The sequence below is a fragment of the Sciurus vulgaris genome (genome assembly GCF_902686455.1).
Source record: "Sciurus vulgaris genome assembly, chromosome: 6".
NCBI classification, from domain to species: Eukaryota; Metazoa; Chordata; class Mammalia; order Rodentia; family Sciuridae; genus Sciurus; species Sciurus vulgaris.
Window position 1 is genome coordinate 117895354 of NC_136466.1, and position 13360 is coordinate 117908713.

Consider the following 13360-nt stretch of genomic DNA (forward strand, 5'->3'; position numbering starts at 1 on the left):
GCATAGCAAACTGTGAGGTGACATTATTTGCCTAAATTACATGCTTAGATCTAGAAAAATAACAGAATTTTACCAAGTTCAGCCTTGGAAAATACCAGGAAAGTATCATCCTCATTGAGATTTTTGTTAAAGTCAATACATAGCTCACTCATTTTTTTCTTCATTGATTTGATTTCCTGAAATGCAGAAATACATATATAGCATTAGCAGTAAAAAATTAAAAACAACTTTCATTTTTATCTCCATTGGTCAAGTAAATTTCACTCTTATATGCAGACTGGATTTGGTATCTAACCCTCAGGAAGTACTTTCTTTGAGATGTGCATGGGAAAGCAGGTGCTGGCCGTCTTTTCTCTTTTGCCTGTGGGTGCCTGTGTGCAGTGCCAACAGAAAGGCAAGTTTGGTGGTGCATTAGAAATTACTTGTAAATTTGAAGAATTAAACAGATTAAATAATCGTAATAAAAGTTATAATAAAAGTATCATCTGGTACATTGTGCACACACAATAAATAGATCCTTGGTGAATGAACAAATCTAGTAGTAGCCCATTACCATTAAATATATTTCTGATCTTTTCCAATTTTAATCATTTAATTTAGTAATCAGGATCTGGTGCTGAAGCAAACTAACAGATAAGTACTGAGGAATTAATTCTAAGGTTGCTTTGGAAGAAAGGTAATATCTTAGTTTTACAGAGCATTTCCAAACAAAGGTGACTTATAAACCCTAACATTTGCATTAAAAGTATTAGGTGGGAGAACAAATGAAGCAGTAAGAAGGGAAACACAAGAAGAACTGTATTACTCTGTCCCATTCTTCTAACAACGATACATCAACTGGGAACTTGTTAGAAATGCAAGACCCTACATTAAACCTACTGAAAAGCTAATTCTTGGGAGAACGGTGCTATAACTAGAGTTTCAACAAGCCCTGCAGGTAATTCCAGTGCACAATAATTTTGAGACTACTGCCTTAACACATATTGTTCAGTGCTTTCCTTGGGATATTTTGTCTTTCCAATTCCCCTTCCACCACTTCCCCTTTGATCCTATCTGAAGTTCCAGGGGTGTATCGCCTACAAAGGTGAAGTAATTACTGTATCTCCCTTGCAGTAGTGCCTTGTTCAGATAACCCAAGCCTGGCATTCCTCTGACTAACATTTGTAGAAAAGTACTAGGTGGGAGATCCAAGGAAGTGATAAGCAATTTACAAGAAAAAACATAAAATAATTTTATTAATATGTCCTATTCTTTAGACAATGCTGGATAATGGAATTTACTTAAACCACACTAGTTCTTGAAGTGTGGCATTGATGAGAAGCATCAGTGTCTGAAGAGGGATTGAAGATTAGGCTCAAGATCCACTGTGGGTCACCAAGACATGAAGGAAGGTTTTATGGGGGCTTCCCAATGTCCTTCTGGATGAAGGAGTTTTCAGCCACTTTAGTAATGAAAGGAAGTGTCTCTGGATAACACTGATACTAAAGAAAACAGGGTAGAGATTACAAAAATCAGGAGGCAATGGCAACACTATTCATCTAGATTCAACTAACCTATGAAGCCCATTTACCTCTGCATCTTCCAGGTACACAAATGACTAATATCATCTATTGTTTTAAAGAGGATTTTGTTAGCTGCAACTAAACACACCGTACTCTTGTAGTTTTCATACCCCATGCAGAACTGAGGATTGGTCAGGAAGGCAAAGGGTCAGGCAAGCCAACTGATCCTCTTTCTCCTCTACTGAGGATGAAGAGGACACAAGGTGATCAAAGGGCACTGAGGTGGCAGAAGTGTACACGTCTTAGTGGTGCCTTCAGTTATATCTACCATGACGACATTTGGGTTGGATTTCTTTCAAACTTATTTCCAGGTCTGCTCTCTAGAACACTGACCTGGAAATAAATCTGAATTATATTTCCTGTATAAGAAAAATGAGGTTAAAACTGCAGCCAAGTTTAGTTCTGAACCTGGAAGGACTGGCCTTAGACAAAAGAAAAGTTTTAGAAGCACTTTTCAGCAGCTAATCTCTCTTCCTAAAACGGGCATATATTAATCACACTGTGCTCCAGTCCAAAGTGCTGGTTTTAAAACCCTCCATCAATAAGGAGTTTATTACCAGTGCTCTGTATCTGTATGTCCAAGGGAGAGAGCATATAAACTGACTATTAAGATCTCAAACCAAAAAGAATATAAAATAGAGCAGGGGAAATAAGCCCAACACACATAAAACAAATAAAACTTGGTCAGAATTTAAAAACAATTATTAGTTGTTTGTCAGTCACCATGACGTTAACAGGATTTAAAACACTGAATACCAAACACATTGTAAATGCATCTGGATTATGGGTTATTTTATTACAACCCACTGCTTCCCTATTTCCTTGTTTCTATTGTATTTTATTTATTCATTTTGTTCCCAATAAGAAAAAGAAACATAGACTTACGTTTTGTACTTGTTCTGGAAGATGGAGTCCGTTCCTTTTTCCCATTTTAACTGACTTTTCCAAGTATCGTCTGGCTTCAGGCTTTATCTTTTCCAAATCACAAGTTTCCTGAAATTAATAAGCGTGACAACCATTTCTATTGCAAGTGCATGGGTAAATTATAAACTATGACGCCAAAGCAAATTTATTCATCATCTCTGTTGGGCTGTGAAGCACATAGGTGATTATAAGGCGGGCTCTTTTAAAGACATAATTTCTTTTATGCTTCAGTGAGCTTCTTGCTCATTTAAAACAGAAAAATTGAATAAATAAAAAGCTAACCAGAATTTTCTTGCCTTGCCTCAGAATCAAGAGTGCCTGTACCACTGGAAGGTGTGATAATAGAAGCATTTGCATACTCTCATTCTGAGCATTCTTTATGATCAAGTGGTCCTAAAAAAAAAAAAAAAAAAACAAACAAACAAACAAACAAAAAAAACACACACTTCTTATCACAGATGATCTGGATTTAATTTTCTATCATTTGCTAACCTGGTTCCACTTGAAAGGCAGGAATAGAAATAATGGGACAAATGCAGAGTGGGGCTCTTTTGCCAAAATACCAAACAAGGACAGCTGGATAAAACTCCAGTAAAAGACTTCCAATACTTCACAAATGCCTTCCTGTCACTTGGCAAGAGAGATCAAGGGACTACAACAAGCTGCATAGGAACAAGTGCCTGGGGAAAATGAGTCAGTACTGCACAAAGAGGGGGAAAGCTGCTGGTGAATTTAAATCTCTAAGCAGCAATACCACACTCACCCAAAGAACAGAGGGCCCTGGAGGAGAATGGAAATTTCCTCCAGCTACAGTAAGGTAATAAAAAACCCACATTTCTTCAAAATAGGTGTCGGAACACTCATGGCACATCTGGATGACTGGTCAGTTAGTGGTCCCTAGCAGGAAACAGACTCCAGAGAGATTTAGCAGGTGTAATGGATTCAGTCTGGTTGACAGCCAAAGAATGCCTTCTGTCACTGGAGCCTTACTGACCTCCCATTAGCTGGATACTCTCTCCATGAAAGACCTGGACTGTTCATCCTTGAGCATTCCTAATTTTCCAGCTAATTAGTCTTTACAAAGACTGCATTTAGCTTTAAAGGCCATATTTTAGGTTGCTGATGCTAGACTCAAGCTGCAATAATTATGTGATTTTTAAAATATTTTGTTGCAGCAGGTAAATACAGTTGTATTTTAACTGGGGGTACCACTTAGGAGAGCAAACGATTTCACTTTGTCTACTAATAAATAATTTGTGTCAAAGTACTAAAGCACTCAAAGTTTCCTCTGAGTTTATCCTCAGTGAAGGCAAAGAATTGTTAAGACTTCTTTTTCCATAACCTCCTTTTGTGTCCCTTTAGAATTTGTGAGCATGCTGGCATGACTGAAGTTGGAACCCTCCCTAGGTGGTACTGGCACCTATTGACATGCTAGCAGCAGGTGTCTACAGTGGGAAGAAACCCAAAATGTCCAGGGAGATAACTGGGCTATGGGCTGGCTCCCTCAGGGATGGCCAGCAGTTCAAATCACAGTGTTGTTGCGGATGTGATTAACTTGGGTTCATCTAGGCTGGCTTTAATAGCGCCAGGAAGTCTGTCCTGAAGTGTGAGGCATGGCAACAGGAGTCTCTAGACAGTACAATACTGTAAGTTGTGTGGCTGGGAGAATCCAGGCGGTAGCTATGTGTATGTGGAGGAGGAATCCCTGGTGTGAAGGGCCTGGCAAGAGCTAGGCAAGATGTTAAGGACCCAGGTGAGTAGGTGGAGACACAGAGCGCAGGGCCAGCCTGTGAGAAGCTGAAGCATGCAGCTGGACAGCTACATAGGCACTTGGGCTCCTGGGTCACATTTCACTCTAAGCTTGAGATGTAGTCTCATCACAAAACCTCACTAGTTGCCATAAGCAGAATTCCCACTCCACAGCTGTGCTTGATCATGATGAGCCCTCACAGTGGGTAGGCCTAAACTTGCCTATCTGCAGGTAGCAGGGGAGCTATTTCAGAAAGCCTGGAAATGTATTTAGGATACCCAAAATTCACAGTCTGGATTAAAAGAAAAACCACTTACTCTCAAAACAGGTGATTCAGGTACAAATAGGTGGAAGGATATTCTGAGAAAAATCAGTCATGAATTAGGGTCAATTAAAATGTGACTAATTAGGGGCTGGGGTTGTGGCTCAGTGGTAGACAGTTTGTCTAGCATGTGTAAGGCACTGGGTTTGAGTCTCAGCATGCATAAAAATAAATAAATAGAATAAAGGTCCATTAACAACTAAAAAATCTTTTATATGACTAATTAAAATACTGAAATACTTATCACAAAAATGATGCTTAAACATCTGACTCAATTATAACAAACACAGCTTGCTAGTCAAATTGAGGTTTCAGGCAATCTCTGAAGCTTTCTGGAAGGAGTGAGGCAGTTCTAAAATGCACTTCTTATGCACATTCCTATTCCAGAGCCCATCATGATAACACTCTCCTTTATGATCTCCAGGCAAGGTCAGAATTACCCTCCAGGGATCTTCTTAGAGGGAACTGGAAACATTTCCAGACTGCTTTGCTGTCATCATACCTTCCTTCCTGAACAAGGATTTCTCCCCTTGAATCTGAACTGGGCCACAGGCTCATAGGGTAAGTTTGTCTGGGGATGGCTAAAGTTCTCTGTAGTAGTTTTTATTAAACTTAATGATCTGACAGTAAGCACCCTTATTTTAACCTCTGTGGTGACAAGATGTATTTCCCCTTTAACTTCCTCCTATAACAAGAGCTTTTATGTAAATGTGTTAATATGTTCTGCCCATCCCCTACCTCACAGGTATGCTTACATACTCATTTTACAGGCAAGAAAATGAGGTTAAATGATCTTCCCAAGATCATAGAGCTTTCTAATGGTAAAAATGAAAGAAGGTAAATTCTTCAAATTCTCAGTTTACTGCCTTTTCCAATGTGTCACATGAATCCATGACCATCCTTAAAGCTTTATCACTCATTAAAACTTCAAAATAGGGCTGGGTTGTAGCTCAGTGGTACAGTGCTTGCATAGTACATGTGAGGCTCTGGGTTGGGGCCTCAGAACCACATAAAGATAAGTAAATAAAATAAAGGTATTAATGTCCATCTACAACTAACAAAACAAAAACTTTATAATAAAAAATGAGAATTTTCTTCATTTTCCCCACTCCTTCCCACCTTTTGTTCCCCTGACTCTGTCCTTTTTTTTTTTTTTCACAAGATCTTCATATTTCCAGTTTTAGATGTGGTGGCCCCTGAAAGCTCATGTGTGAGACAATGTAAGAAGGTTCAGAGGAGAAATGATTGGGTTGTGAGAGTCTTAACCCAATCAGTGAATTAATGTCCTGATAGGGATTAACTGAGTGGTAACAGAGGTGGCAGGGTGTGCTTGGGAACTGGGGCGTGGCTTTGGGGTATGTGTTTGTATCTGGCAAGTGAAGGCCCCTCTCTCAGCTGCTAGATCACCATGTGAATGGGTTCCCTCTGCCACACTCTTTTGCCATGATGTCCTGCCTCACTTTGAGCCCTGAGGAATGGAGCCTGTTGTCTATGCACTATGACCTCTGAAACTGTGAGTTCTCAAATAAACTTTTCCTCCTTTACAATTGTATTGATTGGGTCCTTTAAGTCACAGCAGTGAAAAAAAAAATCTGACTAAAACACTAATGTACATAGGTAAAGACATTATTTCCATGAGATTTTTCATATTGTGCATACTATGTATACAAAGTAGAAATTACAATATTGTTGAAAGAACTCTGAAGATTGAGACTGCCCCTTCCTCTGAATATCATTTAAAAATGAATTCACAAACTTTGAATTGGCTAAGGAAATATAAAGACATTCGATTGTGCTATTGGAGTCTATTTCAAAAGCCAAAATAGGGAAATAACTTGTTTACTTGTTTATTTGCAGTTCAGTTTCCTTTTTCTTCTGTGTCCCCCTGACACGCCGCTCCAATTCATGACATTTATTGTTAGATTTTTATCCTACTATTTCATTCCTGGACTAGAGGGATGCAGAAGAAGGCCCTCCTGGCTGACTACTGAATCAATATGCCATCCAGAATTCATGGTTTGTCTGTGAGCCAGTCGGAAAGACACTGATGTGGGGCACCACACTGCAGGAAGACACATTTTATTGGGGGCTAGTTTGATTTCATTCAATGTACATTTACTGAGCTCCTGTTTATGTCAGACACCAGGGAAATAAAGCCAAATATTCTTGAGGTGCTTTAAGTCATATGAAGGGGGAAAAAAGATCTATTAGCAGGTGAGGTCAATATCACGTAGTGTGAGAAAAAAAGAGATTAAGTACTTGGACAAAGTGGAGGCACAAAAATGGGGGCACTGGGTCAACGGGGAAGCTAAGCCGTGGTGGTTGATGCTTACATCTGGATCCCCAGGCTTTTAGAGGCCTGACAAACTTACAAGGTTCAGTAGTATTAATTATGAAGAATGACTACAATTACATATTTCAAAACCAAGAAAGTAGGTAGGGAGGGAAGAAGGAAGTGCTGGGGAGTGATATTGGCCAAGTTATATTGTTATACTGTGTGCATGTACAAATATGTAACAACAAATCCCAAACTATAATGTACCAACAAAAAATGTGGAAGAAAAAAAAAAATCCCAAGAAAGCATGGTAAATAAAAGGAATTAAATTATAAATGAAATTGAGTTGGATTTTTATTTCTTTGGGCATGGTTTTAAGGTACCAGTTCTTGTATTAATTTGGGACACTGGGCCTCCAGTGTTGGTGGCATAGGAGAGATCACATAATGCTTAAAAGCATCCACAGTTGGCCTGGGGGCATAGTTCAGTGGTAGCACACCTGCTCAGTATGCTGGGCTTAATCCCCAGCACCACAAAAACAAAACAAAACAAAACAAAACAAAGAAAGCAAGCATCTATTCTTAATCCCATGACCTATTCATCAGCACTAACATTAAAACTTCCCCTTTTAAATCTCCAGTTGGCCTATAGCTCTGAAAAAATATAAACAATATTACAATAGGTCTTTCTATTTCACAAACTTAGCTTGCATAATTCAGCCTTTATTTTCCCAAAGAATTTCTCTTGTGCATTTATTATTTAGTAGTAATAAAATATGTCTGGATTAAAGACATGTACATTTTCTCACTAATATGGCTAGAGATTGCATGTACGAAACTTTCTTTGATTTTTGTTGTTTTTTATAACTTAATGATTGAGAAGCCTTCCTCAGAACTGTAAAACACCAAGACCTATGGCCATTTGGTGGCTTTTGACATTTGGGCATTTTCCAGCCAAATGGAGAAATCCTTGTTTTCTTTTCCTTTTGTGGAATAAAGTATTCATTTAGTATTTTAATTTTAATGAAATATTTGATATCCACAAATGAATAAAATTATGTATATGTAAATTATAGGAACAAATTAAATACATTCTTCACTTAAGATTCAGGACATTAACAATGCTCTTTGCATTTATTAAGACAACTGGGAACCTATACAAAATAATTTTATGATAAACATTTTGTCCTTTTTTACCACTTTATGTATATCTTGTTTAGTTCTGAGCTTTATAAAATGACATCATACTGGTGGAGTAGGAGAATCAGGGAGGGAGCAAGGATGAGAAAGGAGAGGAAATATGGAATGAATTGAACAAAATCATGTTATATGCATATATAAGTGTACCAAAGGGAATTTATTCATGTATATGATCAAAAATAAATAAACGAGCAAAAAGAAAATCAGTAGAGCCCAGAAGAAAAATAGGGGCAAGGAGGAGGGAATGGAAAAAAGGGGGTAACAGGGACTGAAATCAAATTCCTTACATGTATGATTTTGTCAAAATGTACCCAACTACTATATATAACTATAATGCTCTTAAAAATATGCATATATATATATGTATATATGTGCAATGTGCTGCACACAGCAATTTCTTTCTTTCATTGTTACTAAGATTGAGACATATTGTTCCATGGTTGCTAGTTTCTTCATTTCAATGCTATAAAATATTCCATTGAATAAATGTAACACATTTGATTGATCCATTTTGTTGCTGATGGAAATATGGGTTATTTCAGTGTTTTGTTACAATGTTGCTATGAACATTTGTCCAACTGCATCTATAAATATATGCAAAAGCATCTCTGGGTAAATACTGAGGCAGAGTTGGGCAGTGCAAATAGGTTGTAGAGAATTTAGGATCAGCTTTATAATACTAATGTTTTCTCCAAATTAGTTATTACCATTTTTAACTAATTATGTTTGTACTAGCAGTAAATGAACATTCCCACTGATCAAAACACTTATTATTTTTGCTCATCTTGTGAGTGAAAAATAGCAACTTATTGAGGTAATTTGCATTTCCCTGATTATTAATGAGGCTGAACATCTTTTAACATGTTTAATTGACATTTGTGGTTCTTCTGAACTATCTCTTCATGTCATCTGTGTACATCTTTCCACTGGGATGTCTCTGTTTTTGATTGTAGTAGTTCTTTATATATTGTAGAATGCTTTACTAGTGAAGTGTTTTGCAATTTTCTTTTTTTAGTATTTGTCTTTTCATGTTGTGATCAGAAGTTCTTTATTTTAAGGTAGTCAAGCCTGTTAATCTTGTATGTCATAGTACTTCTCGTGTCTTATTTAAGAAATACACATCCCTGCCCAGATATCATAAAGATATCATCCTATATAAACTTCTAGAAGCTTTAAACTTTAGAATTTTAAGATCTTAATGCTTTAGGAATTCTTTTTCTATTTATCATAAGAGATCCAACAGCTCATGTTCCAGCCCCAATTACTGAAGGCCTGTTTTCCAAACTTGCCACTATCTTGTTTCTCACTTTAGTTTTATGAACATATTTAATCCTTCCTCTGTACCAAGTTTTCTGCCAGAGGGTCAAAAGAGAATCAAACAAAATATCTCCATCCTTTGAGGTAGGAATTAATATAAAGTCTACATGATGCCTGGTAAGCATTTACCAATCATTTCTGTGGCTCTTGGTAGGTTTCCATTTCTGAGCTTCCATTTCTCTATTTACAAAAAGGGTTACCTCACAAGGTGGGTGTAAAGGTTAAATCAGCTGTATTGCTATACAGATGTAAAGAAGTATTACAAGTCACCCATCAGCGGGGAGGGAACTAAGACCACAGCACACTGGTTAGTCTTATGTTCTATTATGATTTCTTCTATCCATTTAGTCAACAAACTACTTATTTTGGAAGTTTTAAATACATGACTGCAAATTAATTGATACTCCCCAGGCTGAGATGTGGTATTCCTTAAATCTGGGCACAGCGCAGTGACTAGTCTTCTGTGCTAACTTTCTGTTGTTGTGCCAAAAAACCCTAGTAAATCAACTTATTAAGTAGATGAAGTTTATTCTGGCCTCTAGTTTCAGAAGTTTCAGTCCATGGTTGCTTGGCTCTATTGTTTTTTGGGCCTTTGGCAAAGAAGTTTATCATGGTGAAGAGTGCGTAGTGGAGTAAATTTGTTTACCTCATGGTGTCTGGGAAGTAAAGAGAGAGAATGGAAGGAGCCAGGATACCAATATCTCCTTCAAGGGCATGCCCCCAATGACCTAACTTCCTTCCACAAGGCCCCACTTCCTAAAGATTCCACTGCTCAATATTGCCACAAGTTGGGAACTAAGCTCTCAACACATGGGACTTTGGAGGACTTTCAAGATCCAAGCTATAGTATCCGCTAATATAGCATGCAGTAGGGCAGAAGTGAAGCTATGTGACAACTGAGACAGGTCATAAAACACAAAGCAGATTCTATGTGGTTTTCTGGCATACTTGTATGGGGGACCTGGGTCTCCAGTATGGAAGTCCTTCCACACTAATGCTGTTATGTGGGAAGAAGCCCCAATTAACCCACATAAAGAGATTACTCGAATATTTCCTTTGTAATGGACTGAACTGAGTTCTCTCAAAATTCATTTGTTGAAGCCCTAAACCCCAGTGTGACTCTATTTGGAGATGGGCTTTTAGGAGGTAATTTTTAAATGAGGTCAAAGGGGTGGGATCCTACTTTGAAAGGATTGGTAGACTTATAAAAAGAAGAGCAGATATTCATCCCCACACCCCAAGCATATACTGAGGAAAAGTCATGTGAGCACACCATGGAAAGGGGCAGTCAGAGATGTCTCATAAAACCCCGATTATCTGGCTCTCTTATCTCAGGCTTCCAGCCTTCAGAACTGTAAAAAAACAAATTTCTGTTGTTTAAGTATTCAGTCTATGGTACTTTGTTACAACAACCCAAGCTGATCAAGGTACCCAGAGACTACACAAAGAAAAAGATCACTGATCAGCTCCTGTCCACTTCAATACCAGCCACCAATGTCTGTAATTACATGTGTGACCCCCAAATCAGAACTGCTCAAATAAACTGCTTCTGGATTCCTGATCAATAGACACTCTCAGAGAAAATAAAATGACTGTTGCTATTTTTGGCCGCTAACTTTTGGGGTAACATGTTATGCATCAGTGGATGACTGGAATGTTCACTGGGCACAGATTTGTACAGAGAACTGTAAAATGTAATTTCACATTTCTGTTTATTAATCCTAAGTGAAAAACAGAGCTAGAAAGAAAATTAGATTATTTGGAAATGAAATAAAACTAGAATGTAAAGGCCACGATTCATAATTACCCAACTTGGATAATATTATATTATATTTGATTATTATCTATGTTTGTGGTATCTTGGGAACTTGGCATTATTCAGAGTACTATTATTTTAGTAGAGCATGCCTGAAGTTGCTGAATTCATATTAATTTAATCTGATTTATCCAGCTTAATGAAGGCTTTATGTATTATATCATGGTTCTTATTTTGATTACAGTATCAGTAGAGAAAAAGAAATAGATTATTTGGATTATATCTGATTGTCCTTTAGTTATAAATGCGATGAGGTTTACCACTTACTAAAGTGTCCAACCTTAGCGGAAACCTGACACTGATCATTCCACATTTTAAAAAATATCACCTAAATAACTGCCTGTAAAGGAAGGTATTTTAAAGTAAATAAATTCATGTAATGACTTTTAATGTAAAAACAAACAATAGTTAGCATTTATTATTCTCATATATCCTTCACAGAAACTTTAGAAGATTCTGGGAATGTTTACCCAATAATCCACATGTATGAGAGCAATTGCTCTGTTGGAAAGAGGAAAAATTATGGAACTTAATCTGAAACTACCTTAAATCATTACAATAAAGTCCTGAAATGAACCTGCCCCCCAAAATACACAAATGTAATGAGTACACTCATGTCTATCAGGTCACTAGGGTATGCTAGACTACTCTATATGCAGCATTTATTGCCTAATTTAGTGGGATTAATTCCAAATATATAAAAATTTAAAAGTATGACAAGAAAATTTCAAGTAACAAGGCTTCCATATCTTTTTAATATTCATAAGAATCAAGGAAGGTAGAATAGTAACAAAAAAATTATTCCAAACGAGAACTTAGAAGTCATGATGTGGTAGTTAAACTGATGCACGACATGAAGGATGATTTAAGGAGTGAAATCAGAGATAAATTTCAGGAGGTGAAAGATCACTTCAATAAAGAGATAAGAGATCCTGGAAAGAAATCAAGCAGAAATCCACAAAATGAAGGAATCAATAAACCAAATTAAAAATTCAATGAAAAGTACCAACAATAGACTAGAACACTTAGAAGACAGAACCTCAGGCAATGAAGACAAAACATATAATCTTGAAAATAAAGTTGTCATAAGCTGATGATAAGAAACCATGAACAGAACTCCCAAGGATAACATGAAAAGACCAAATTTAAGATTTCCTGGGGCAGATGAAGGCACAGAGATACAAATCAAAGGAATATACAATCTTCTCAATGACATAATATCAGAAAATTTCCCAAACATAAAGAATGAAATGGAAAATCAAATACGAGAGGTTTATGGGACCCCCAAATGTACAAAATTACAGCAGACCCACACCAAGGCACATTATAATAAGAATAACTAACAGACAGAATAAGGATAGAGTCTTAATAGTCGTGAGAGAAAATTATGTATGGGGGAAACCAATTTGGATCTCAGCTGATTTCTCAATCCAGAACCTCAAAGCTAGGAAGTTCTGAAATAATATATATGAACATATATTTCTGAAAGAAAATGGATGCCAACCAAGAATGCTACACCCTGCAAAACTAAGCTTCAGATTAGACAATGAAGTAAAAAACCTTCCAGGATAACAAATTCACTACTATAAAGCCTGCACTACAAAATAGTCTCAACAAAATTTTCCATGAGGACGGCATGAAAAAAAAAAAAAAGTGAAAATCAGCAAAGGGAGGAATTATGCTAAAGGAATAGTCAAAGGAGAAACTAAGGGGCTGGGGATATAGCTCAGTTGGTAGAGTGCTTGCCTTGCGAGCACAAGGCCCTGGGTTCAATCCCCAGCACCAAAAGAAAAAAAAAAAAAAAAAGGAGAAAGTAAGTCAAATTAAAAACCAGAAATAAACCAAATGACCAGGAATATAAATCACATCTCAATAATAACCATGAGGGGCTGAAGTTGTGGCTCAGTGGTAGAGCACTTACCTGGCATGTGTGAGGTCCTGGGTTCAATACTTAGTACCACATATAAATAAATTAAATAAAAAATCCATTGATAACTAAAAAAATAAAATAATAACCTTGAATGTTAACAGCCTAACTCATTAATCAAAAGACGTAGACTGTCAGACTGGATTAAAAAACAAGACTGTTTCAGTCAGCTTTTTAGCTGTGAGACTGAACATCATGGTGGAAGAGTATGGCAGAGGGAAGCAGCTCACATCATCAGGAAGCAGAGAGAAAGAGTCTCTCCAGATA

General features: G+C 37.1%; 1 protein-coding gene and 1 pseudogene across 2 annotated transcripts in view; one reads left to right on the plus strand and one right to left on the minus strand.

Moving 5' to 3' along the window:
* Nucleotides 1-13360, plus strand: part of LOC306664130 (high mobility group protein B1-like) — a 642241-nt pseudogene that overhangs the window by 438556 nt on the left and 190325 nt on the right. The gene's annotated exons all lie outside the window — the stretch shown is intronic.
* NLN (neurolysin) overlaps nt 1-13360 on the minus strand; it is a 103454-nt gene that overhangs the window by 43726 nt on the left and 46368 nt on the right. Inside the window, exons 4-5 of the mRNA XM_079144876.1 lie at nt 2448-2555; nt 74-176 (exon numbers count right to left, since the gene is read on the minus strand). Coding sequence (XP_079001002.1) covers nt 74-176; nt 2448-2555 — 211 coding nt within the window. The remainder of the gene's footprint in view (nt 1-73; nt 177-2447; nt 2556-13360) is intronic.